The sequence below is a fragment of the Theropithecus gelada genome, chromosome 2 (genome assembly GCF_003255815.1).
Source record: "Theropithecus gelada isolate Dixy chromosome 2, Tgel_1.0, whole genome shotgun sequence".
In the NCBI taxonomy this organism is placed as follows: Eukaryota; Metazoa; Chordata; class Mammalia; order Primates; family Cercopithecidae; genus Theropithecus; species Theropithecus gelada.
The window spans coordinates 50,090,628-50,117,673 of record NC_037669.1 but is presented as its reverse complement, the minus strand read 5'-3'; the positions used below and the strand labels follow the sequence as shown (position 1 = coordinate 50,117,673).

At 40.9% G+C, this 27,046-nt stretch overlaps 1 protein-coding gene across 3 annotated transcripts in view; it reads left to right on the top strand.

The window, feature by feature from the left end:
• C2H3orf20 (chromosome 2 C3orf20 homolog) overlaps window positions 1–27,046 on the top strand; it is a 93,280-nt gene that overhangs the window by 49,694 nt on the left and 16,540 nt on the right. For all 3 annotated transcript variants that reach the window (XM_025376587.1, XM_025376586.1, XM_025376584.1), the window contains exons 11-12: window positions 4,330–4,453; window positions 5,889–6,141. In XM_025376587.1, the coding sequence (XP_025232372.1) occupies window positions 4,330–4,453; window positions 5,889–6,141 (377 nt within the window). The remainder of the gene's footprint in view (window positions 1–4,329; window positions 4,454–5,888; window positions 6,142–27,046) is intronic.

Genomic DNA, 27,046 nt, shown 5'->3' with positions numbered 1-27,046 from the left:
GTCTCCTTTGTTACTCCTGGAGGAAAACATTGCATCTGTTTTTTTTTCTCCCCCCCTACATTTTCATTCCAGCAGCATTTCACCTTCATTAATCCATTAACAAATTCAGTAAACATTTATTATCACTTGCAGCAGGCCAAGTTGGCTGCTGGAGATGTAGAAATAAAGAAGTCTCATTCCCTCTAAACTCTGAAATTCTCTCAATATAATGGAAGGGGCAAAAGCATGGGCACCAATTATCATCTAGCTTGACTCTTGTGTGCCAGAGGGTCGTGTGGAATCTGGTAGGAGAGGAGAAGAGGAAGCACTGGAGAAACGCAGGTACCTGTGAATCCAGCATGCATTGGTTACTTCAAAGAGCAAACTACAGGCAAGAATTTGAGTCCATTTGGGCTGAGATGAATGATCTTGCTTATTGATACATCTGCCCTGTCAATTTGGTTCCACACTCTCACCATGAAAGGCCATTGGTTTTATTCTATTCTATTCTATTCTATTCTATTCTATTCTATTCTATTCTATTCTATTGTTATTTAATTGAGACCAAGCCTTGTCTGTCACCCAGGCTGGAGTGCAGTAGTGCAATCTTGGCTCACTGCAGCCTCTGCCTCCCAGGTTCAAGCAATCCTCATGCCCTCAGGCTCCCGAGCAGCCGGGATTACAGGTGCGCACCACCACGCCAGCTCATTTTTGTGTTTTTAGTAGAGACGGGGTTTCACCATGTTGGCCAGGCTGGTCTCAAACTCCTGACCTCAAATGATCCACCCACCTCAGCTTCCCAAAGTGCTGGGATTACAGGCGTGAGCCACCGTGCCTGGCCAGAAAAAGTTATTGTTAAGTGATTAAGTATGCACCGGGTACAAAGTCACCTATCTATGTTTCTTGGAAACCTTTTTAGATTGCGTTTTAAAAGTGTGAATCTACTTTTCTTATCAAAGGCAATGGATATTAGAAAATTATTTATTCTCATAAAATTGCAGCAATGCTTCATTTTTCTGGCAACCTCTTGTCTGATTATCTCTGAAATTTGGAATGCAGCTGAGAACCAAGATATAAGCAATTCAAGACCCCCATGAGCAGCTGAGAGAAATCACTCTCAGTCTGTGTACCCAACTAGCCCCTTAGGCCTAGAAAAGCCCCTAGGAATTCAAGTCTTATTTTCTTACCTTAAAGCAACCTCCTCAAGATGGAATTAGAAGTCTAGAGCTGTGCTGTCCGATATTGTAGCCATGAGTCACACATGGCGATTGAGCCCTTGAAATGTGACAAGTCCAAATGGAGATGGGCTCTTCATGGAAACACACACTGCATTTCAAAGACTTAGTGCTGGCCAGGCACAGTGGCTCACGCCTGTAATCCCAGCACTTTGGGAGGCCAAGGTGGACGGATCACGAGGTCAGCAGATGGAGACCATCCTGGCTAATACGGTGAAAGCCTGTCTCTACTAAAAATACAAAAAATTAGCCAGGTGTGATGGCGGGCACCTGTAGTCCCAGCTACTGGGGAGGTTGAGGCAGAAGAATGGTGTGAACCCGGGAGGCGGAGCTTGCAGTGAGTGGAGATCGAGCCACTGCACTCCAGCCTGGGCAACAGAGCGAGACTCCATCTCTAAAAAAAAAAAAAGAAAGAAAGAAAGAAAGAAAAAAGATTTAGTGTGAATTGAGAATGTAAAATTTCTCAATAATTGACTATTTTGATGATATGTTGATATAACCCTATTTTTGATATACTGGTTTAAATCAATAGATAATTAGAATTAATTTTCCCTCTTAAAAATGTTTTTAATGTGGCTACTAGGACCGTTTTCAACTACACGTGTAGCTCACATTATATTTCTAGTGGAGCATGCTGGGCTAGAAGGTAGAGTCTCTATTAAGGGAAGCTTATCAAGGCATGGTTTGACAGTGCAGTAGAAGACTGGGAGGTTATTTAAAATGACACAGTAATTCAAAGAGCATAACTGTCTTAAGGAAATGTAACATAGGGACAAACAGACCAATACACTGAGGCAGATTCTGAAAACAGTGCTGCATTATAGAAAGCTGAAGCAGATGTTGACCAAGATTGACTTGCCAAAAAAATAATTCTGATCATAACCTCTTTTGAGAGTGCAAGCATATGTATTATGTATGACAACTTTCTAACAAGATAAACAGAAACAATGAGTAAATATGTTTTCTTGTGGGTAATGGGATTTCCAAATGTTGTCCTTAACCACATGGTTAAGCATCTCAGGATATTTTACATGAAATCCTGAGGCTTAGAAAATTAGCTTATCTTGGATTCTTGGACCGTGAGAGCTGCAGGGAGCTTCCAAGAAAATGTGCTGAGTGTTGGGGCTGGCAGAAGGCCTCGGCTAGGAAGAGGCCATAGGGCCTTGGACCAGTCCCTTCCCTGTCTGGGTCTCAGTTTTCTCATCCGTGTGGTGATGCATAAGGGCCCACTCTGCTTTAACACACCCCCACTTTTACAGTCCATTCAGTTCCTTCTGTGGGTGTTTATTTGGGGTTGGTGATCACTCGTTAGCAAAACCATGGTCGCCCTGTAAGGCTGGAGGTGGGGGCGGGAGCAGCCTCCTCCCTCCAAGTCCCTGTCACTGAGAAGCTTGTTAAATGTCTTCCCCAGACACCCATTGCCCTGGAAAGAGCCACCCATCAGAGAGACAGGCAGAATAGCGGTCCCAGCTTTTACAGCCCTGAGGCCTGGCTCCTCACTAAATATTTCCATCAAGGCAGCACTTAGGAAGCGAGACAACAGCCTCTGTTTAAATGCTTTATTAGCCCAGTGTGCCACCTCAGGTCCTTTTTGGAAAGAGGCTGGGTATAAATTTCAAATAAATAAATAAATAAGATGAGCACAGAAGCAGCAACTGGGGCCAAGAATCAGAAGGATGGTTGAGGCTTTGCCATTTGTTGGGGACATCCTTCATAGATTTCCTGCCTGCAGCATAAAGAACTCATGGGCTGACTTTGTTGTTCATCAGGAAATCTGATACTGCCCACCCCACTCTTGCCACTTGAGGCTTAAATTCCATAGGAGAAATGTTTTTTCCTACCTTCTCTGTGTTACGTGGGAGATGTAGAGATGATAGATCTTCCTCTCAAGGAGCTAAATGAGTTTAGGGACAAAGGAAGTGGAAAAAAAAGAAAATGAACAGGACCCAGGGCAGAAAGAACAGGAAGGGACACGTGTGGAAGTTCAGCAGAGGGAGCAGTTGCTGTTGGCTGAGGAAATCGGAAGGCTTCCTAGAGAGAAAGATCGAATGTAACTACCTCTGGAATCTGGGCCTGATTTTGCAGTGCCACTGACATGCCCCAGCTGTTCAGAGCAGGTCTTAGGTTGGGTCTCCTGGAAAACCCAACGTAAGTGTAGTAGAAGACTGAGAGGTTATTTAAAATGACGCAGTAATTCAAAGAGCATAACTGTCTTAAGGAAATGTAACATAGGGACAAACAGACCAATACACTGAGGCAGATTCTGAAAACAGTGCTGCATTATAGAAAGCCGAAGCAGATGTTGACCAAGACTGTGAAATGGAGCCAAGTATGCAGGAGTTTACTGGGGACTGCTCTTGGGAACAGCCCCTTTGAGGGTCTGAAGGAAGGCAGAGAGAGAGGGCAGCCATGGCAGAGTCCTCAGCAATCCCGTGGGGAGCCCTGCAGCCAGAATGATCCTTCAGCATAATCCCAAATGGAAGCAAGAGTCCTGGGCCTTTGTGGCCTGCAGTGACCAGTCAGCCTCTGTAACCTTGGCCAGAGGCAGGCTCTCAGCTGGGCACTGTCAGCAGCCACTGTTTTGACAGCTGGAGGGATGAAGGGGCTCCTGGGGGATGCACCGCAGCATCCACTGCAGAGGGAGGCCGGCAGAGAAAGCTCTGCAGAGGGCTTTATCGTCCACTTACTCATGAATGCAATAGCATTTACTGAGCGCCTGCGTGACAAGCACTCAGACACACAGGAGACCAAGACTCGGTCCCTTCCCTCCAGAAGCTTGCAGTCTAGTGGGAAGATAGGCTCAAACACAGCTATCACTTGGCAAAGTGCTAACTTCCGTCTTCAAGCTGCATTGAGCATGATGAGAGTCCAAGGCAAGAAGCAGTTCTTCCCAGTCGAATCAGGGAAAACCCTCCCAGGAGAGGCCATGAGTCGGGCCTGGGCCTGTGTGCAGGAACTCACTGGGCTGAGAGGGAGAGAGGTGTGTTCCAGGTAGGGGTTGTGGGGCGGGCAGTAGCACATCCTCTGAACCAGAGCAAGTGTTAGTTATCCTGGGCTAGGCAGCTGGCTCCTCGAGGGGCGGGTGACACGTGCCCCCTCCTTTGCCTCTCTGCAGCTGAACCGCAGAATCAGCAACATGGACGACAAGGTGCATAAGATGAACCGAGCCCTGGCTGAGATCAAGAAGCGGTTTCAGAAGACAGTGACTCAGTTCATTAACTCTGTCTTGCTGGCCGCAGGTAAGGAGGCTAAAAGGTGGGCGAAGGCCTATCTGCTGGCCTCCCCAGTCCTGAGATTCCAGCAGGTCATCTCAAGGGACAGACCTTTACTTTACCGCCCATTCCATCTTCAGTCTGAATCTTCAGGGAAGTAGGCATGGCAGAGATATTTCCCCATTTCAGGTGGGATCATTGGGCTCAGATGACTTAAGGCCACACAGCTAGGAATAGTGACGTGGGCCCACTTGCACTTCTGAGCTCTCTCCCGGAGTGTCTTGCACATCTCCATGAGATTGTCTTATTTTCCTGGGTTTCTCAGTGGCTGGCTGCGTCCCTCTTGGTCCCCACCCCACATCTACATTCACCTTTAGCTCCGTCTCACATATCACCCATCATCCATTTGGAGCCCCTGCTCCTCCATTCTGTTTGTGGATCTCAGAAGAGAAAAATGCAGTCACCTCTCTAGGCTGTCCCTGTTAGGCCCACAGAGATGCCCCAAGGCCAGTGTTGGGGGCCTCAGGACCCTTCCACCTCTGAGCCCCTCTACGGACTGCTGATGGCCCTGGGAACAAGATACATTGACCCCTATTCTGTGCCACCCCCTGGCTGGGCATGGAGGGGAGTTTCTCCTTATCCCCAGAGACTTCGATCGCCCCTTCTCTGGGAAGCCTTCCTTGACTTCCCTAGCAGAATGGGTCACACTTCCTTTGGGCTCCCATAGCACTTAATTATTTATTTTTTCTTTTTTTTCCACCCACATGAAAGAAAGGATCCCACAGCACTTTGTACATGTTCTAATTATACATCTTACTACTTAGCATTGTGACTAGGTCCCCCATCCTGCTCCCCCACTCGGAATTTCCGGAGGCTGGGAATTCTGTCTTGGGGTACCTCTGCATGCTCAGCACCTACATTTGAGAAATGCTGGTGAGTGAAGAGACGAGAGGTCCCTGGCCTTAGAAGTTTTCCAGTCTAGTAGGGAAAGCAAGACAAGAATATAAATAAATACAATATAACCAAGAAAGTAGATAGAATTGACTTAAAGCTGGAGACACAGGGAACAACACTCTCAAGGAAGGAACAGCATGGCCCAGGAATGTATTGTGTAGTTAGCCTTTACATTCGGTGCTGGGGAGGACACACACAGGCTGAATGGAACAGGCCCCAGCGTGGGTGGGGAGAGTGAGATTGAAGCTAGGTGTCTTGAAGAATGAGTACGAAAGGAGACCTATTCATTCTTACATTCTTACAACCCAACATTTGGCAGTGTCACTGATGAGTGTGCTGGGACAGGAGCACTGTACTGGACAGCAGAGGGGAGGTGCCGGAGAATCAGTGAGAGCGGAGGGGAGGAGATGGGGGTGAGCCAAGGTGCACTTAGATGTTTCCAGTGTGGGACCAGGGACAGAGGAGTCCTGGCCATGAAGGGAAAATGACAGCAGTGTCTTTTTAACAGGTCTGTTTACCATTGAATATCCCACCAAAAAGGAGGAGGCAGAATTTGTTCGGTTCAAGATGAAATCTGGAACTCATCCCGAGCGGCTCCCCAAGCTAAGTTTACACTCAGGAGAAAATCTTTTACGATCTCCGTCAGGCCAACTGGAATCCTCAGTTGCAGAGACTTTGAAGGATGAGCCTGAGTCTGCTTCTGTGAGCCCAGTTCGGAAGAAGACCACCAAAATCCACACCAAAGCCAAGGTCACATCCAGGTTGGCTTGGTCTTTCACGTCTTCCACAGCATCGGGTGTTGTGATGGGCAGTGGGCACAGGATAGTGAACCCAACAGGTGGGGCCCCTCTCTTTTGGAGCTTAAATTCCAAGAGCAAGTAAAGCGAGGAACAAATGAAATAATTTTAGGCAGCGATAAGGACTAGGAAGAAAAGAATCGGAGTAAGGGGTTAGGGCAGGGGTTGGCTATGGACCAAATTTGGCCCAGTTGCCAATTTTTGTGGGTGAGCTAAGAATGGTTTTTATATTTTTAAGTGCTTGAAGGAGAAAAAAAAATCAAAAGATTTCATGACAGGGGAAATGATATAAAAATTTAAACTCGGTATCCATAAATAAGGTTTTCTGGGAACATGGCTACACCCACTCATTCACATATCATCTACAGCCGCTTCCTCATGACAGTGGACATATTGAGGTCAGGCCTGCAAAGCCTCAGGTATTCACTACCTGGCTCTCTATAGAAAATGTTGCCTGGCATCTGGGATAGAGAATGGCTGGAAAGTGAGGTGGGATGGGCTGTGGTAGAGGGTGAGGGAAGGCAGTTCAGAGATTATATTGAAACCCAGATGCAAAGGATGATAAACAGGTGGCCAGGAACAGATATGGGGAAGGAACACCAGGCCAAGGGCCCAGCAAGTCCAAAGACACTGAGACAGGAGTGAGGTTGGTATGCATGAGAGAGTAAGAAGGCTAGTGAGGCTGGAGTGTGGTGAAGAAGGGGATAACGATGCGAATTAAGGACCGAGATGTAGGCAGGAGTTTGGTCATGTAGTCTTGATAGTGTTATGGAAGGCTATTCCATAAGGAAGTGACATCATCAGATTTATCTTTTTTTTTTTTTTTCCAGACAGATTCTCGCTCTGTCACCCAGGCTGGAGTGTAGTGGCATGATCTCAGCTCACCGCAACCTCTGTCTCCTGGGTTCTCCTGCCTCAGCTTCCCTAGTGCTGGGACAACAGGCATGCGCCACCACGCCTGCCTAATTTTTGTGTTTTTAGTAGAGACAGGGTTTTGCCATGTTGGCAAGGCTGGTCTCGAACTCCTGACCTCATGTGATCCACCCACCTGGGCTCCCAAAGTGCTGGGATTACAGGCGTGAGCCAGTGCACCCAGCTTGGGATTTATCTCTTTTTAACTTTAAAAAAGTATTAAAATATTTTTCATGTTTTAACTTTTTTAAAAATGTAAAATGCATACAGAAAAATGAGCAAATCCTAAGTGTGTAGCTCAATTAATATCACGAAGTAAACATATCCTATAACCACCAAGTCAAGAAATAGAGCATTACCAGCTCCTTAGAAGCCCCTTTTTATCCCATCCAAATGACCAGTCTCACCTTCCTTCCGAGGTGGCAGATTGCTAACACCAGAGATTAGTTTTTATTGTTTTCTAAAACCTGATTAAAATAGATCTCTTTGGTGTGTCGTCTTTGGTGTCTGGCGTCTTTGTCTCAACATGATGATTGTGAGATGTGTGCATGTTATGTATAGCAATAGTTTCTTCTTTTTCATTACTTGATAATAATCTATTGTAAATACACCAGAAAGTATGCATTCTATGTTAATGAATATTTGGTTGTTTTGGTAATAGCAAACTGTGCCACTATTGATTGGCATACTCAGTGAAATTGCTGTCACTGAGTATGTGTATGTTCAGCTTCTTGTACAGACTGTCCGTTTTCCGCCATGGTGGTTTTACGTTCTGCTCCCACCAGCAGTGTTTCTGAGAGTTCAGTTGCTCCACATCTTCACCAGTGCTTGGTATGGTCAATCATTTTAATACAGCCATTCTGTAATAATGAAATGTGTTGTCTTAGTGATGAAATGGTTTTTTATTTGCATTTCCCTGATGACTATAGAGGCTGAGCACCCTCCATTGTTCATTGACAGTTTTAAATACAGCAGTCCTTCTTATCCTCGGGATACTTTCCAAGACCCACAGTGGATGCCTGAAACTGTGAACAGTACCAAACCCTATATATACTCTGTTTTTCACTATACATACGTACACCACAGCGAAGATGCAGGACAATTCCATCAACCACCAACCAAGAGAAAGAAATTCCCTTATGCTGTTCCTTTGTAGTCAAACCCTTCCCTCACCCTTAATCCCTGACAACCACTAATCTGTTCTTTGTAGATATAGTTTTGCATTTTCCAGAATGTCATGTAAATGTAATTATACTGTATACAGCCTTTTGAATCTATCTTCTTTAACTTAGTGTAATACATGCAGGATTCATCCATATTGTTACATGGATCAACGGTTCATTTCTTTTTATTGCTGAGTAGTGTTCTGTCTCGGGGGTGCCAACGCCACCCCCACATTTGGAGATTTACTAGGACCCATGAGACTTATTGTATAGTTGTATTCATGGATAAGGTTTATTATAGTGAAAGGATACATGATATGATCAGCAAAGGAAAAAGATACAGGTAGAATCTGAAGGACACAGGTATGTCTTCTGGTGCACAGTGAGAGGACACACCTAGCATGCTCCTTTCTCTAGCAGAAAAAAAATGCAGTAACATGTGTGCAATGTTTCTGCTAAGGAAGCCCACTGGGGACCAAAACCCAGGCTTTTTAGTGGTTACTGGTCGCATAGGCACCCTAAGCCTAGCAACTAGCAAAATTCCAGGCTGCCAGAAGGAAAACCGGTGTTCAGCGTAAATCACATTGTTTGCAGTCTAGGCATAGAGCAGGGTGCCAAGTTCCCAGACACCAGCCAAGGGCTAATGTTGTAAAGAAGTTTGTCTAAAGATAACAGCCTCAAGCCTTGTAATGTTAATTTTTTTCTGTATATAATACATGGCATGGATGGGCAAAATTTGTTTATCCATTCAACCACTGAAAGACATTTGGATTGTTTTCAGCTTTCTCTGATTATGATAAAACTGCTATAAATACTCATGAGCAGGCTTTTATGTGAGCCTAAGTTTTCATTTCACTTAGGTAAATACTTAAGAGCTAGATTGCCTGGTTTTATAGTAAATGCATGTTTAACTTTGTAAGAATGCCAGCTGTGAAAGTAGCTCTACCATTATCCATGTCCACCAACAATGTATGAGAGTTCCAGTTGCTCCAAATCTTTGTTAGCACTTGGTATTGTTGGGGTTTGTTTTTTGTTGTTTTTGGTTTTTTGGCCATTCAATAGACATGCGGTAATATCCCATTATCATTTGAATTTGTATTTCCCTATAAACTAAAGTTGTTGAGCATCTTTTCATGGTTTATTTACCGTTCGTATATTTTCTTTGGGGAAGTAGCCAAATCTTTTGCACATTTCAAAATTGGATTGTTTTCTTATTGTGAGTTTTGAGAGTTCTTTATTCTGGGTATAAGTCTTTTATCAGATATGTGACTTGAAATATTTTCTTCGGTCTTTGACTTAATTTTTTATTCTCTTAACAGTGTAATTGCAGAGTAAAATGTATTTGGATGAAGTCTGATTGAAATGGGTTTTTTCTTTTCTGGATTGTGATTTGTTGTCATGTCTAAAAACCCTTTGTTTAACCCAGTGTTTCTCAACCAGAGATGAGTTTGCCCCATGGGGGACATTTGACAATGTTTGGAAACTTTTTTTATTATCATGACTAGGGAGGGGGCGCTACTGCCATCTAGTGAGTTGAGGACAGAGATGCTGCTAAACATCCAGCAATACACAAAACAGCTCCACATAACAAAGAATTATGACATTCAAAATGTCGATAGTGCCAAGATTGAGAATTCTGGCCTAACCCAATGTCACAAAAATTTCTCCTATGTTTTCTTCTAAAAGCTTATTATAGTTTATGTTTTAGGTCTATGATCCATTTTGAGTTAATTTTTATATAAGGTATGAAGTATGAATTGAAGTTTGTTTTACATATGGATAGTCAATTGTTCCAACAGTTTTTTTTTTAAAGATAAATTTCTCCATTAAATTATCTTTGCACCTTTGGGTCTCTTTCTAGACTCTGTTTTGTTAATATGGTGAATTACTTTGATTTCACATGTTGAACCAGTCTTGCATTCCTGGGATAAACTCCACTTGATCATAATGTATTATTCTTTTTCTGTATTGCTGGATTCAATTTGCTGGTATCTTGTTGAAGAATTTTTCATCTATACTCATAATGGTTATTGGTCTGTAGTTTTCCTTTCTTGTAATGTTTTTGTCCATTGAGACAAGCATATAATTTTCCTCCTTTATTCTATTATTGTGGTGAATTCTGTTGATGTTAATATGGATATATTTCGGATGTCCAACCAATCTTATATTCCTGACATAAACTCAACTTGGTTATGATATATTTCCTTTTTATGTATATTTCCTTCTAGATTTGATTTGCTACTACTTTAGGAGTTTTTGCATCTGTGCTTATAAGGCAGACTGGTCAATAATTTTTCCTTTCTTGTCATGTTATGGTCAGAAGTATTTCTTCTTTATCTATTATCTAGTGGACTTTATGTACATATGGATTATTTCTTCCCTAAATATTTGATAGAATTTGCCAGTGAAGTCACCTCTTCCTGGGATTTTCTTTCAGTGGAAGTTTTTAATTAAAATTTTTATTTTTAGTAGATATAGGACTATTCAGATTTTTGTGTTTATTATGATAAGTTGGATTTTTCTAGGAATTTACCGTTTTATCTAAATGTTTAAATATGTTGAAGTTTTTTTTTTTTTTTAAGACGGAGTCTCGCTCTGTCGCCAGGCTGGAGTGCAATGGCGCCATCTTGGCTCAGGGCAACCTCTGCCTCCCGGGTTCAAGCAATTCTCTTGCCTCAGCCCCCCAAGTAGCTGGGATTGCAGGCATGTAGCACCACACCCAGCTAATTTTTCTATTTTAATAGAGACAGGGTTTCACCATGTTGACCAGGATGGTCTTGATCTCCTGACTTCATGATCCGCCCGCCTTGGCCTCCCAAAGTGCTGGGATTACAGGCATGAGCCACCATGCCCGGCCTATGTTGAAGTTTTTAAAAAGATCCTCTTGCAATATTTTAAATGACTATGTTGATCTCTAGTGATACCCTCTTTTACACTACTAGTGTTAATTATTTTTGCCATTTTTCTTTTCTCGTTGATTAGTCCCAGGATTTATTGATTTGTTAGTGTTTCCAAAGAACCAAATTTTAATTTTGTTGATCTTCTCATACATTTGTCTTATTATTTCATTAACTTTTACTCTTATCTTTATTATTTCCTTCTGTCTACTTTCTTTTTTAATTCTTTTTCTGACTTCCTGAGGTGGATGCTTAGATAATTGGACTTTTTCTTTATCTTTTTTGAATAAATACATATAATATTATAAATTTCCCTCAAAGTCCAGTTTTAGCTGCATCCCACAAGCTTTGATATGCCATATGGTAATTATTAAGCTCAAAATATTTTGTAATTTTTCATTATTTCTTTCTTGTCCCATTGGATATTTAGAGTGTGTAACGTAATTATACCATTTGGGGATTGTCTAGTTATCATTTTTTTCTTTTTAACATTAAATTGTGTGTGGTCAGAGAAAACAACTGCATAATTTCAATCCTCTGAAATTTGCTTAGACTTGTTTTGTGGCCCAGCACATAGTCAATTTTGGTAAATGTTTCATGTGGAGCTAAAATGATGCATATTCTGCAGTTTTTTGGTACAGCATTTTATAAATGTCAGGTCAAATTAATTTAATTTTTTTTTTTTTTTGAGATGGAGTCTTTCTCTGTCGCCCAGGCTGCAGTGCAGTGGTGCGATCTCAGTTCACTGCAAGCTCCGCCTCCCAGGTTCACGCCATTGTCCTGCCTCAGCCTCCCGAGTAGCTGGGACTACAGGCGCCCGCCGCCACACCCAGCTAATTTTTTGTATTTTTAGTAGAGACGGGGTTTCACCGTGTTAGCCAGAATGGTCTCGATCTCCTGACCTCGTGATCTGCCCGGCTCGGCCTCCCAAAGTGCTGGGATTACAGGCATGAGCCACTGCACCTGGCCTATTAATTTAATTTATTAATCATATTGCTTAACTCTTATATATACTTATAAATACTTTCTTATTTGTATCATTTACTGATAGAAGTGTGTTAATATCTTTCATGATAATTTTGGAGCTCTCTATTTCTCCTTTTATTTCTGTCAATTTTTGCTGTATGTATTTTGAAACTATGTTATTAGACAAATGCAAACTTAGAATTGTAAACATTGTGAATTTTTCTTTGTATTAAGAACTCTCTTTATCTCTAGAAATGCTTTGTGTATTACATCCTATATTCTCTAGTATTAGTATAATTGCATGAATTTTCTTTTTTGTTATTTTTCATAATATATCTTTTTTCATTTTTTAATTTTTTACTCTCACCCTTTCTGCTCCTTTATTTTAAGGTCGGTCTCTTGAAATAATTATTTATTTCTTGTTTTTTAATTAAATTCAGTCCTTCAATCTTTGTCTTTTAATTAGAGTATTTAATCCTTTTACATTAATATAATTACTTAAATATTTGGGCTAATATTTTTACATTAATATAATTACTTAAATATCTGTACCACCTTACTGTTTGTTTGCTGTTTGACTCACTTGCTCTGTATTCTTTATTCTTTCCTTTTTTGCCTGATTGTGTATTAATGAAAGTTTTTTTTGTGTTTTTATTCTAAGTTTCTCCATCTATTATTTAAATTTGTAAACATTACTTTAGTATTTCTTTAGTGGTTACTCGAGAGACTATAACACAAATCCATGATTAATTACTAAAGTATGATATAATCTAGCATTTTTACCACTTTGCAGACAATGCAATGGTCTTAGAATACTTTGTCCATTTACCCCTTATTTTGCACTATTGTCATATGTTTTAATTCTATATATATGTTATAAACCACCCCATAAGACACTATTATGAATTTTTTTTTTTTTTTTTTTGAGACGAAGTCTCACTCTGTCACCCAGGGTGGAGTGCAGTGGTATGATCACAGCTCACTGCAGCCTCCACCTCCTGGGTTCAAATGATTCTCCCACTTCAGCCTCCCAAGTAGCTGGGATTACAGATGCCCACCACCATGCCTGGCTAATTTTTTGTATTTTCAGTAGAGATGGGATTTCACCACGTTGGCCAGGCTAGTCTTGAACTCCTGACCTCAAGTGATCCACCTGCCTCAGCCTCCCAAAGTGCTGGGATTACAGGCGTGAGCCACCGCACCTGGCCTATTATTAACGTATTTATACAGTTTATATTTAGATTTGCCCACATATTTACTCTTTTCATTGTTCTTTATTTTACACATAAGACTATTCAGATTTTAAATTTCTTTTTATGTTGATTTTGGTAAGTTGGCTTTTTCTAGGAATCTTTCATCCAAATGTTTAAATATGTTGAAATAAAGTTTTTCAAAATATTCTCTTGTGATATTTTAAGTGACTGTAAGATCTGTGATGATACTCCTTTTCACATTAACTAATATTAGACATTTGTGCCTTCTTTTCTTTTTTCTTCATGCTTCCATTTGGGATCATTTTCCTTCTGTCTGAATAGCTGTCTTCAAATTCTCCTTAAAGTATGCTGGAATTTTTTGGTTTTTGATTGAATATGTTTTTGTTGCACTTTTTTTTTTTTTGAGACAGAGTCTTGCTCTGTTGCCCAGGCTGGAGTGCAGTGGCACAATCTCGGCTCACTGCAACCTCTGCTTCCTTGGTTCAAGCGATTCTCCTGCCTCAGCCTTCTGGGTAGCTGGGATTACAGGCATGTGCCACCATGCCTGGCTAATTTTTGTATTTTTAGTAGAGATGAGGTTTCACCATGTTGGCCAGGCTAGTCTTGAACTCCTGATCTCAAGTGATCCACCTGCCTTGGCCTCCCAAAGTGCTAGGATTACAGGCATGAGCCACCGCGCCCGGCCATTTTTTTTTTTTGTGAGACGGAGTCTCACTTTGTCACCCACGCTGGAATGCAGTGGCATGATCTCGGCTCACTGCAACCTCCGCTTCCCAGGATCAAGCGATTCTCGTGCCTCAGTCTGCTGAGTAGCTGGGACTACAGGCATGTGCCACCATGCCCAGCTAATTTTCATATTTTTAGTAGACATGGGGTTTTACCATGTTGCTCAGGCTGGGCTGAAACTCCTGACCTCAAGTGATCCACCTGCCTCACCCTCCCAAAGTGCTGGGATTGCAGGTGTGAGCCACTGCGCCTGGCCCGTTACCTACATTTTGAATGGTATTTTCTATGTTCCCATGATTGGCAATTGCTTTCTTTTTTTTTTTTTTTTTTTTGAGACAGAGTCTCACTCTGTCGCCTAGGCTGGAGTGCGGTGGCCGAATCTCAGCTCACTGCAAACTCCGCCTCCCGGGTTTACACCATTCTCCTGCCTCAGCCTCCAGAGTAGCTGGGACTACAGGCGCCCGCCACCTCGCCTGGCTAGTTTTTTGTATTTTTTAGTAGAGATGGGGTTTCACCATGTTAGCCAGGATGGTCTCGATCTCCTGACCTCGTGATCCGCCCGTCTCGGCCTCCCAAAATGCTGGGGTTACAGGCTTGAGCCACTGCGCCCGGCCGACAATTACTTTCTTTTAGCACTTTGAAGATGTCTTTCTGCTGTTTTCTGGCTTCTACCATTTTATTAAAGATTTAGATGTTGGTCTTATTGTTGCTCTTTGAAAGTATTGCGTCTATTTTTCTCTGGCTGTCTTTTCTCTCACCTTTAGTTAGTGATGTTTCTTTAAAGGCTTTTCTATGATGTGCCTAAATGTGATTTTCATTGTACTTACCCTGTTTGTAGAACTTCTTGATATGATGCTTTCATTATTTAGAAAAAATTCTCAGCCATTATTTCATTAAATATTTCTCCTCTTTTCTCTTTTTCTCCTCCCTTTTTTCTCTTTTTCCTCTCCCTTTTTTCTCTTTTTCCCCCTTGCTTCCTCCTTCTTTACCTCCTTCCTCACCTTTCCACTTTCTCTTTCTTTTCTGTCTATCTAGGACTCCAGGTACACCTTTTTACTGAGTTTCATGTACAAGCATACCTTGGAAATATTGTGGGTTTGGTTCCAGACCTCTACAATAAAGCAAATCACACACATTTTTTGGTTTTTCAGTACATATAAAAGCTATGTTTACAGTATACCATAGTATATAAAGTGTGCAATAGCATTACCTCTAAAAACACAATGTACATACCATAATTTTAAAATATTTTATTGCTGAAGATATGCTAATGCACATCTGAGACTTCAGCAAGTCCTAATCTTTTTGCTGGTGGAGGGTCTTGCCTTGAGGCTGACTGATCGGGGTGGTGGTTGCTGAAAGTTAGAGTGGCTATGGTAATTTCTTAAAAGAAGACAGCAAAAACGTTTGCCGCGTTAATTAATTTTTCCTTTCACAAAAGATTTCTCTGTAGCATTTAATACTGTTTGAATTTTGTCCGTGGAACTTTTTCAAAATTGGAGTCAGTCCTCTCAAACTCTGCTGCTGTTTTATCAACTAAGTTTATGTAATATTCTAAATATTTTGTTATTTCATCAGTGTTCATGGCATCTTCACCAGGAGTAGATTCTATCTCAACAAACCACTTTCTTTGCTTATCCATGAGAAACAACTTTTCATCCGTTTAAGTTTATTCATAAGATTGCAGCAATTCAGTCACATCTTCAGCCTCCACTTCTAATTCTAGCTCTGTCGCTATTTCTGCCACATTTCCAGTTACTTTCTCCACTGGAGTCTTGAACTCCTCAGAGTCATCCATGAAGGTTGGAGTCAATTTCTTCCAAATTCCTGTTAATGTTGACATTTTGACCTCCTATGAATCACAAATACTCTTTTTTTTTTTTTTTTTTTTTTTTTTTTTTTTNGGAGTCTTGAACTCCTCAGAGTCATCCATGAAGGTTGGAGTCAATTTCTTCCAAATTCCTGTTAATGTTGACATTTTGACCTCCTATGAATCACAAATACTCTTTTTTTTTTTTTTTTTTTTTTTTTTTTTTGAGAGAGAGTCTCACTCTGTCACCCAGGCTGGAGTGCAGTGGTGTGATCTTGGCTCACTGCAACCTCTGCCCCCTGGGTTCAAGCAATTCTCCTACCTCAACCTCCTGAACAGCTGGGATTACAGGCACCTGCCACCATGCCCAGCTAACTTTTTTTTTTTTTTGAGATGGAGTCTCACTCTGTTGCCCAGGCTGGAGTGCAGTGGCATGATCTCTGCTCATTGCAAGCTCTGCCTCCCAGGTTCATGCCATTCTCCTGCCTCAGCCTCACCAGTAGCTGGTACTACAGGTGCCCGCCACCACACCCGGCTAATTTTTTGTATTTTTTTTAGTAGAGATAGGGTTTCACTTTGTTAGCCAGGATGGTCTCGATCTCCTGATCTCATGATCTGCCCGCCTCGGCCTCCCAAAGTGCTGGGATTACAGGCATGAGCCACCGCACCCGGCTTTTTTTTCTTTTTTCTTTTTTCTTTTTTTTTTTTATATGGAGTTTCTCTCTTGTCACCCAGGCTGGAGTGCAATGGCACGATCTTGGCTCACCGCAACCTCTGGCTCCTAGGTTCAAGACATTCTCCTGCCTCAGCCTCCTGAGTAGCTGGGATTACAGGCATGCGCCACCATGCCTGGCTAATTTTTTTGTATTTTTGTTTTAGTAGAGATGGGGTTTCTCCATGTTGGTTAGGCTGGTCTTGAACTCCCAACCTCAGGTGATCCACCCACCTTGGCCTCCCAAAGCGCCGGGATTACAGGTGTGAGCCATCGCGCCCAGCCAATTTTTGTATTTTTAGTAGAGACGGGGTTTCACCATGTTGGCCAGACTAGTCTCAAACTCCTGACCTCAGGTGATCCACCTGCCTTGGCCTCCCAAAGTGCTAGAATTACAGGCATGAGCCTCTGTGCCTGGCTCACAGATATTCTTAATGGCATCGAGAATGGTGAATCCTTTTCCAAAGGTTTTCAATTTACTTTGCCCAGATCCATCGGAGGGATCACTACCTACAGCATCTATAGCTTTATAAAATGTATTTCTTAAGTAACAAGACTGGAAAGTCTACTTGATCTGTGGGCTGCAAGATGGATGCTATATTAGTAGGCATAAAAACAATAATCTTGTACATCTCCATTAGAACTCTAGGGTGGCCAGGTGCATTGTCAATGAGCAGTATTATTTTGAAAGGAATCTTTTTTCCTGAGCAGTAGGTCTCAACAGTAGGCTTAAAATATTCAGTATACTATTCTGTGAATAGATTGCTCTCATCCAGGCTTCATTGTTCCATTTATATAGCACAGGCAGAATAAATTTAGCCTCATTCTTAAGGGCTCTAGGGTTTTCAGAATGGTAAATGAGCTTTAGCCTAAAGTCACCAGCTGCCTTAGCCTCTAATAAAAAGAGAGCCTGTCCTTTGAAGCTTTGAAGCCAGACCTTGACTTCTCTCTAGCTATGTACGTCCTAGGTGGCATCTTCTTCCAGTAGAAGGCTGTTTCGTATACATTTATAATCTGTTGTTTAGTATAGTCACCTTCATCAATGATCTTATCTAGATCTTCTGTATAACTTGCTGTAGCTTCTTAATCAGCACTTGCTGTTTCACCTTGTACTTTTGTGTTATGGAGATGGTTTCATTCCTTAAATCTCATGAATAACCTCTGCTAGCTTACAATTTTTCCTTTGTGGCTTCCTCACCTCTCTCAGCCTTCATAGAACTAAAGAGAGCTTGGGCCTTGCTCCAGATTAGGCACTGGCTAATAAGAATATTATAGCTGATTTGCTCTTCTATGCAGACCACTAAAATTTTCTCCATATCAGCAATAAGGCTGTTTTGCTGTCTTACTTGTGCATTCATTGGAATAGCACTTTTAATTTCCTCATGAACTTTTCTTTGCATTCACAACTTGGCTGACTGGCACAGGAGGCCTAGATTTCAACCTATCTCAGCTTTCAACTTGCCTTCCTCACTAAGGTTAATCATTTCTAGCTTTTGATTTAAAGTGAGGTGCATGCAACTCTTCTTTTCACTTGAATTCTTAGAAATCGTTATAGAGTTACTATAATAGTTGGTCTGATTTCAATATTGTTATGCCTCAGGGAATAGGGAAGCCCAAGGAGATGGAGAGAAACAGGGGAATGGCTGGTTGGTGGAGCAGTTAGAACACACACAATATTTGTCAATTAAGTTTGCTATCTTATATGGGCATGGTTCATTGGTGTTCCCAAACAATTACAATAGTAACATCAAAGATCACTTAACACAGATTACCATAATAGATATAATAATAATAAATTTTGAAATATTTCAGGAATTACCAAAATGTGACACAGAGACATGAAGTGAGCACATGCTATTGGAAAAATGATGCCAATAGACTTGCTCAACACAAGGTTGCCACTAATACTCAATTTCTGAAAAAACACAGCATCTGCAACATGCAATAAAGTAGAACACAGTAAGATGAAGTATGTCTGTATTTCTTTTTCTCTGTTCTGTATATTTCATCCTTTTTTTCCCTTTTGGTCAGCCTAGGTATTTTCTACTGACCTGTCTTCCAATTTACTAATGCTTTTTTTTAAACTGTATCTAATCTGCTGATAAAACTCATCTTTTGAGTTCTTGATTGTATTCTATTTTTCAGTTTTAGAATTTCCAGTGGATTCATTTTTATTCTTATACTCTGCTGAAATTCTCCATCTTGTTTCTTATTTAATTGTACATTTTAATCATAGCTACTGTAAAGCTTATGTCAGATAATTCTAATATCTGCATTTCTATAAGTCTGTTTCTCATTATTTTCAGCCAATCCTTGACTTTGTATCTAATATGCTTTAGTATGCCAGATATTGTGTATGAAAAACTGTAGACATAATTTAAGACTCTGGATGATATCATGTTCTTCTGGAGAGGACTTATCTTTGCTTTCAACAGGGAAGTAGGCTGGGGGCAGATGACTCTCATCCAAACAAGGATTGAAACTGTGCTTCAGCCTTTGTGAGCTCTTGTCTATTTTTGTTTCACCTTTACTCCTCATATAGCTCTTCAGGTCCTCAACAGAAAGCCAGGGTTGTTTATCAGAGTCTTCTACCTTGGTGGGCCCTGAATTCCCGCTTTTTCTCTCTCCAGCTTCATGAACATGTCAGGAGCTCTGCTTGGCTTCTCTGCCTGTCATCCCTAGGTTTACTTTACTTTCAAAATCAGCACTTGCCTTGAAGGGTAAAAGAGTTCTAAATGTCATGCTCACTTTCCTTAGTTTCTCTCTTTTTCCAGATCCTAGCCCTGAAAATCCTCACTGACTTGTGACTCTAATGCACTTAGACATACTTTAAATATACGCTGTGTTGAACTTTCTGTGTTTTCTGAGAAGGAGGCTTGGTCTAAAATACCCTAAGTCAGCCATTGTCGGAAGTGAAACACCTGTGATTGTTCTGTGGGGATTCTTGGCTTTGCCCAGAAAAGAATTAAAAGTGCAAACTAGTGGTGGAAGAAAACAGCTTTATTGAAGAGGTGTTACAGCTCTGGCAGTGTTACAGCTCTCTGACTGCTCCTGCAGAGCAGGGAAACCCCATAGGGAGCGTGCTGAGAGTAGTAACTCAGGGCAGTTTTGCAGTCATATTTATACCCGCTTTTAATTACATATAGATTAAGTGGTGGGTTACGCAGAAATTTCTAGGATAGAGGTAGTAACTTTTGGGTCATCAGGTCATTTCCATAGAAAAGGGCAGTAACTCCCAGGTGTTGCCACGGCAATGGTAAACTGACATGACACACTGGTAGGCATGTCTGATGGAAAGCTGCTTCTACCTCATCCCTGCTTTAGCTAGTCCTCAATTTGGTCTTGTTTCTGACTTATGCCTCCTACCTCAGCAAAAGTGGAAGCAAACTAGTTAGAAGACTATTTTAGTAATCAATTAGGTTTGTGCAAAACTAATTGTCATTACGTTTAATGACAAAAACTACAATTACTTTTGCACCAACCTAGAAAGTAACATTAGTGATATGCTGTCAAAGATGGTAGTAGGGAAAAGAGAATTTTAAATTTATGGAGGACTTTTAGATTTTTGGCTTAAATAACTGAGTAATAATGGCGTCACTGACTCAGATGCGAAGACTGAGGGAAAAGTAGGTTTGGGAGGGGTTAGATGAGAATAAATGTACAAATTGCAAATGTATCCCCATCAGGGTACATTGAGATGTATGTGAGTGGGGACACTGGCCCAGATGGAGAGACCCCAGTATCCAATCAGAACCACTGGTATGAATTTTTGCAAGATTGGTCAGTGGGCTTCTGAGTCCTTTTCTCCTTTAATCTCAGAGCTAAGTCTTCTCACTTCATAGAACCTAGTTCTAAAATCCTGAAGATGTTATGAGAATTGGCCTCTTTAGGAGCAGATTTTCTTGTCTAAGACATTGAGACTTTCAAAATCTCAGTTTCTGTCAAGTTGGTTGTATTAGTTCGTTTTCACGCTGCTGATAAAGACATACCCGAAACTGGGAACAAAAAAAGGTTTAATTGGACTCACAGCTCCACATGGCTGCAGAGGCCTCCGAATCATGGTGGGAGGCTAATGGCTCTTCTTATATGGTGGCAGCAAGAGAAAATGAGGAAGGAGCAACAGCAGAAACCCCTGATAAACCCATCAGATCTCATGAGATTTATTCACTATCACAAGAATAGCATGAGAAAGAACAGCCCATGTGATTCAATTACCTCCCCACTGGGTCCCTCCCACAACAAGTGGGAATTCTGGGAGATACAATTCAAGTTGAGATTTCAGTGGAGACACAGCCAAACCGTATAATTCCACCCCTGGCCCCTCTAAATCTCATGTCCTCACATTTCAAAATTAATCATGCCTTCCCAACAGTCCCCCAAAGTCTTAACTCATTTCAGCATTAACCCAAAAGTCCAGTCCAAAGTGTCATCTGAGACAAGGCAAGTCCCTTCTGCCTATGAGCCTGTAAAATCAAAAGCAAGCTAGCTACTTCCTAGATACAATGGGAGTATAGGTATTGGGTAAATATAGCCATTCCAAATGGGAGAAATTGGCCAAAACAAAGGGGTTACAGGGCCCAAGAGAGTCTGAAATCTAGTGGGACAGTCAAATTTTAAAGCTCCAAAATGACCTCCTTTGACTCCAGGTCTCACATCCAGGTCAGGCTGATGCAAGAGGTGGGTTCCCATGGTCTTGGGCAGCTCTGCCCCTGTGACTTTGCAGGATACAGCCTCTCTCCTGGCTCCTCTCACGGGCTGGTTTTGAGCGGCTTTTCCAGGTGCATGGTGCAAGCTGTCGTTGGATCTACCATTCTGGGTCCTGGAGGACAATGGCCCTCTTCTCATAGCTCCACTAGGCAGTGTCCCAGTAGGGACTTTGTGTGGAGGCTCTGACCCCACATTTCCCTTCTGCACTGCCCTAGCAGAGGTTCTCCATGAGGACCCTGCCCCTGCAGCAAACTTTTGCCTGGGCATGCAGGCGTTTCCATACATCTTCTGAAATCTAGGCGGAGGTTCCCAAACCTCAGTTCTTGACTTCTGTGCACCCACATGCTCAACTCCATGTGGAAGCTGCCAAAGCTTGGGGCTTCTACCCTCTGAAGCCATAGCCCAAGCTATATGTTGGTCCCTTTCAGCCACTGCTGGAGCAGCTGGGACACAGGGCACCAAGTCCCTAAGCTGCACACAGCATGGGGACCCTGGGCCCAGCCCACAAAACCACTTTGTCCTCCTGGGCCTGCAGGTCTGATGGGAGGGGCTATCAGGAAGTTCTCTGACATGGCCTGGAGACATTTTCCCCATGGTCTTGGAAATTAACATTAGGCTCCTAGATACTTATGCAAACTTCTGCAGCCAGCTTGAATTTCTTCCCAGAAAATGGGTTTTTCTTTTCTATGACATAGTCAGGCTGCAAATTTTCCAAACTTTATGCTCTGCTTCCCTTATAAAACTGAATGCCTTTAACAACACCCAAGTTACCTCTTGAATGCTTTGCTGCTTAGAAATTTCTTCCACCGGATACTCTAAATCATCTCTCTCAAGTTCAAAGTTCCACAAATCTCTAGGGCAGGGGCAAAATGCCACCAGTCTCTTTGCTAAAACATAACAAGAGTCACCTTTGATCCACTTCCCAAAAAGTTCCTCATCTCCATCTGAGACCACCTCAGCCTGAATTTTATTGTCCGTATCGCTGTCAACATTTTGGGCAAAGCCATTCAACAAGTCTCTAGGAAGTTCCAAAATTTCCCACATTTTCCTGTCTTCTGAGCCCTTCAAACTGTTCCAACCTTTCCTGTTACCCAGTTCCATAGTCGCTTCCACATTTTTGGGTATCTTTTCAGCAATGCCCCACTCTACTGGTACCAGTTTACTGTATTAGTTCGTTCTCACACTGCTAATAAAGACATACTCGAAACTGGGAATGAAAAAAGGTTTAATTGGACTTATAGTTCCACATGGCTGGGGAGGCCTCAGAATCATGGTGGGAAGTGAAAGACTCTTCTTGCATGGCGGCGACAAGAGAAAACGAGGAAGAAGCAAAAGCAGAAACCCCTGATAAACCCATCAGATCTCATGAGATTTATTCACTATCACAAGAATAGCATGGGAAAGATCAGCCCACATGATTCAGTTACCTCCCCACTGGGTTCCTCCCACAACACGTGGGAATTCTGGGAGATACAGTTCAAGTTGAGATTTCGGTGGAGACACAGCCAAACAATATCATTGGGATAGTAATTCCTCCTTCCTATGTACTCTCCAGGTTCCTGTGAATAGCGAAGACTGTTTCTTAGTTGTGAAAATGTGCTTTTATAAGAGTGAGTGCTGTGAAAATGTAGTCATGTGTTAATGTTTCCAGATATCCTCAGGGACGTTAGTGGGAAGTAAGGAAGCAACTGACAAGTCTGTTTGCCTGTTAGAGCAGGAAGGGGAGCAGTTGGTGAGGCCAGGCTGAAGACGATAGATTTGATGTGCGGGACAAATTACAGAACCCAGACAGAGAGAGAGCAGTGAGGGAGGACCTTCTGACAGAGCCATTGGCCTGCAGTTGAGAGGTGCATGACCCCACAGGGAGGGAACTAGGGAAGTGGCTCTCCAACCTTATGCTCTTCCTTCCCTCTGATCTCCTGCGGGTGCCGCTACTGGCAAAACCCAACTAGAGTTTCCTTATGCCCATGCAAGCAAGTGCAAATATGCCTTGTTTCTTCCCCTTTGCTGGCTTAAAAAGCATTATATTAAAAACACTGTTCTGAACTTTACTTTTTCACAATATGTCATGAATAGCTGTCATTATTTTACATCTTGCTATATAATACCCGCTGTATAGGTGTTCCGTGATTAGCCCAATCCTTTTTTTCTATTCCAAGCAATGGAGGTAGTAACCATATACATTTGTGATACCACACTTGTACCACTATATCTGTAAATAAATTCCTAAAGGTGAAATTATTATACCAAAGGTCATGTGCATTTATAATTTTCAGAGATGGTGTCAAATTAATCACCATAAGATTATACCAATTTACATTCTCATCAGCAAAGTATGTTACCTTAGTATAGTTTTAATTTGTATTTATATTATTAAAGGTGAAGTTGAGCTTCTTTACATAATTTTTATGAGTTACATGCAACATATACATAATATAAAATTGACCATTTTAACCGTTTAATGTAGTGTGCAATTCAGCAGAATTTAATATACTCACAGCATCATACAACAATCACCACTATTTAATTCCAAAACTTTTTTTAATCACCCCAAAAGGAAACTTTGTACCCATTAAACAGTCGCTTCCCATTCTCCCTTCCCTAGAAACTACTAACCTGCTTTCTGTCTCTATGAATTTGCCCATTCTCCATGTTTTACATAAAAGGAATCATACTGTCAAAGTCAAATAAAAATATAGAGATGAATCTCTAAAGAAGAGCTTTTATTTGGGAAAACAAAATTGCAATTGCAGGCATACACACAAACCAGGCGGTCTTTGATATGTCCAATAACAAAGAAGGTTGGGGGTTTTATTCGAAAGATAAATGTTACATATTGTTTGGAAGAAAAGCTCCTTGGCATTAGCAAAGTTTTGGGGATCTGGCAAACTCTGATTGGTGAGTGATAGCAGTAGGTAAAAGTAGTCTTAGAGTCACAGCAGTTCACTTAAGCTGCTACTAGGTAAATTTAGTCTTAAGGTTATAGGAGGTCATTTCAGCAAATGGGTTGTGGTATAATCCCTGAGCAGGCTCTTGTGCCCCAACTGTTTTTTCCCCGTGGTCTTTAATTTAATTGGTTACGACAAGATAACTGCAACATATATTATCCATTTTCACATCTCCTCCTCTTGGTCAAGATCTTTTTCTGAAAGCATCACTGATCAACTATCTTGAAGTTAGGCTAGTTGTCCCTCAGTGCCAGGATGGACCTGTTCCAGTGGTCTCCGGTCTCACATTGTGGGGAAGGTAATGGAGTCAAAGTCAAGGACCGTAGACACAATTGAGCAACAAAGAGGCCATAAGGAAGGAAAAAAACTTTATTTGGGCAGTTTTGCCTGGAGTTTGTCATTGAGTTCTGTCTTCTTAAACCCATGGGCATTAAGCAATCATCTCAAAATGTTGAGCTAACATTATCCTGTTTGAAGAACTGGCTTTACAAATATTAGACAGACAACAAGAACAGAGCTTAAAGATCATAATACAAAAAATAACCAGCAACAGTATCCTAAATTCAGTTTTGAACCAAGAGCCCAAGCCTAAGGGCAATTAACTAAACAAATCAAAAGACCATGGGGGAACTGGGAACTAGGTGAGAACTGTTGTAGCCATTGAGTAGCATTTTATGACTGGGCTGAATTAAAGCAAAGGGTGGCAACTCTAAAAGGGACTTCTAATGCAATCTGAACAAGTTAGGGATGTTGTCAAAGTTACCGACTAGGTGGCCTAAAGGATTTATTACGTTAGGTTCTGTCAAGTTACTCATAGCAGTTACTGACTCTGAAATTTTGATTACAGCCATTACTCTGTTCAGTGAAAAAGGTAGGTATTACAAGGGGTAAGAGTCTCATTATGATATGAAGTCTTGTTTGGCATCTTGGGAAAAGCTATCTATAGCATGAAGTTGGCAATATTGCAGCTTGAATATCTCTGGTTATGGTGGTTATGGCACCAGCTGACTTTGTTAAACTCTCTGTGTGGCCCACCCATTAAGCATAAACCTTGTCTTTTGAAGTTTACACCAAATTATCTAGCCTCAGTTTACAGGTCTTTAGGAAAGAGCAGTTCCTGTCCTTAGTAATTCAATGAGAGAAAACTGGATTGAAGAAGCCTAGACAAATTTAGGATCCCGTCTAGTCTACAGGTAGATAATAAAAACTTGAAAACAATGCACAGGGCTACAATCTAATAACAGGTATATTATAGTTTTTCTTTGGAAACATAATTTTTCTCTTCAGTCATCCCAATTTCTACCAACGACAATCAGAGTAAGGCAATTTTATTTGTAAAATAAGTTTAGTCTCAGCAATTTTAGTCTGGTCATTTACATAAGTGCAGCAAGAATAGTAATTGATCCCATAGGAATCTCAGATTTGACCTTTTTTAAAAAATGTTGAGGCTAGGAAGACAAAGGCAGGCTTTATATTATATATATATGATATATATTCTATAAATAATTTTAATATGACATCTTAGTCAAACTTTTCTTTGCTGGTATTTTGCTGAGAATTTTTACATCTATATTAATAAGGGATATTTGTCTGTTTTTCTTTTTTGTAGTGTCTTTGTCTGGCTTTAGTATCAGGGTAATGCTGAGGTTTCCGTTTCTTTTGTTATTAGGTGAGTTTGAGAAGTTTTGGTGTTAGTTCTTCTTTAAATTTTAGGTAGAATTCACAAGTGAAAATATCTAGTTCCAGGCTTTTCTTGAGAGGTTTTTGATTACTGATTCAATCTTTTTACTTGTTAGAGGCTTATTCAGGTTATATATTTCTTCTTGAGTTAGTTTTGATCATTTGCGTGTCTTAGAAATGTGTCCATTTCTTTTAGATTATCTAATTTGTTGGCATACAATTGTTCACAATTTTCTCTTATAATTTTTAAATTCTGTAAGGTTGGTAGTAATGACCCACTTTCATTTTTTATTTTAGTAATTTGCATCTCTTCTCTTTTAGTCAGTCTAGCTAAATATTTAGTCTGCTCTATACAGAGAACCAAAATCTGTTTTGTTGTTTCTCTCTATGGTTTATCTATTCTTTATTTATTTACCTCAACTGACTCCGATCATTATTATTTCTTCCCTCTGCCAGCTTTGGGTTTAGTTTGTTCTTCTTTTTCTACTTTAAGGTTAGGTTAGATTATTGGTTTGAGATTTTCTTCTCTTTTAATGTAGGCATTTACAGCTATAAATATTCCTGAGGACTGCTCTCAGTGCATCCCTTAAGTTTTGGTACGTTGTTTTTGTTTTCATTTCCTTAAAGTGTTTTCTAATTTCCCTTGAGATTCCTTCTTTGACCCATTTGTTGGTTAATAATGTGTTGCTTAATTTTCACATATTTGTGAATTTTCCAAATTTCTTTCTGTTATTGATTTCTAATTTCGTATCATTGTGCTCAAAAAAAAACTTTATAATGTTTTCAGTCTTTTAAAATTTATTGAGATTTGTTTTGTGGTCTAGTATATAGTCTGTCCTGAAGAATGTTCCATGTGCAATAGAGAAGAATGTATGTTTTGCTGTGCTTGGATCGAATGTTCTGTATTTGTCCATTAGTTCTAGTTGGTTTATAATGTTCTTCAAGTTTTCTATTTCCTTTTTTATCTTTTGTCTAGTTATCCTATCCATTATCAAAAGTGGGATGTTAAAGTATCTAACTGTTACTATAAAACTGCCTATTTCTTCCTTCAATTCTGTCAAGTTTCGCTTCATGTATTTAGGGACTCTATTGTTCCATGTGTATATGTTTGCAATTGTTATATTTCTAGATAGA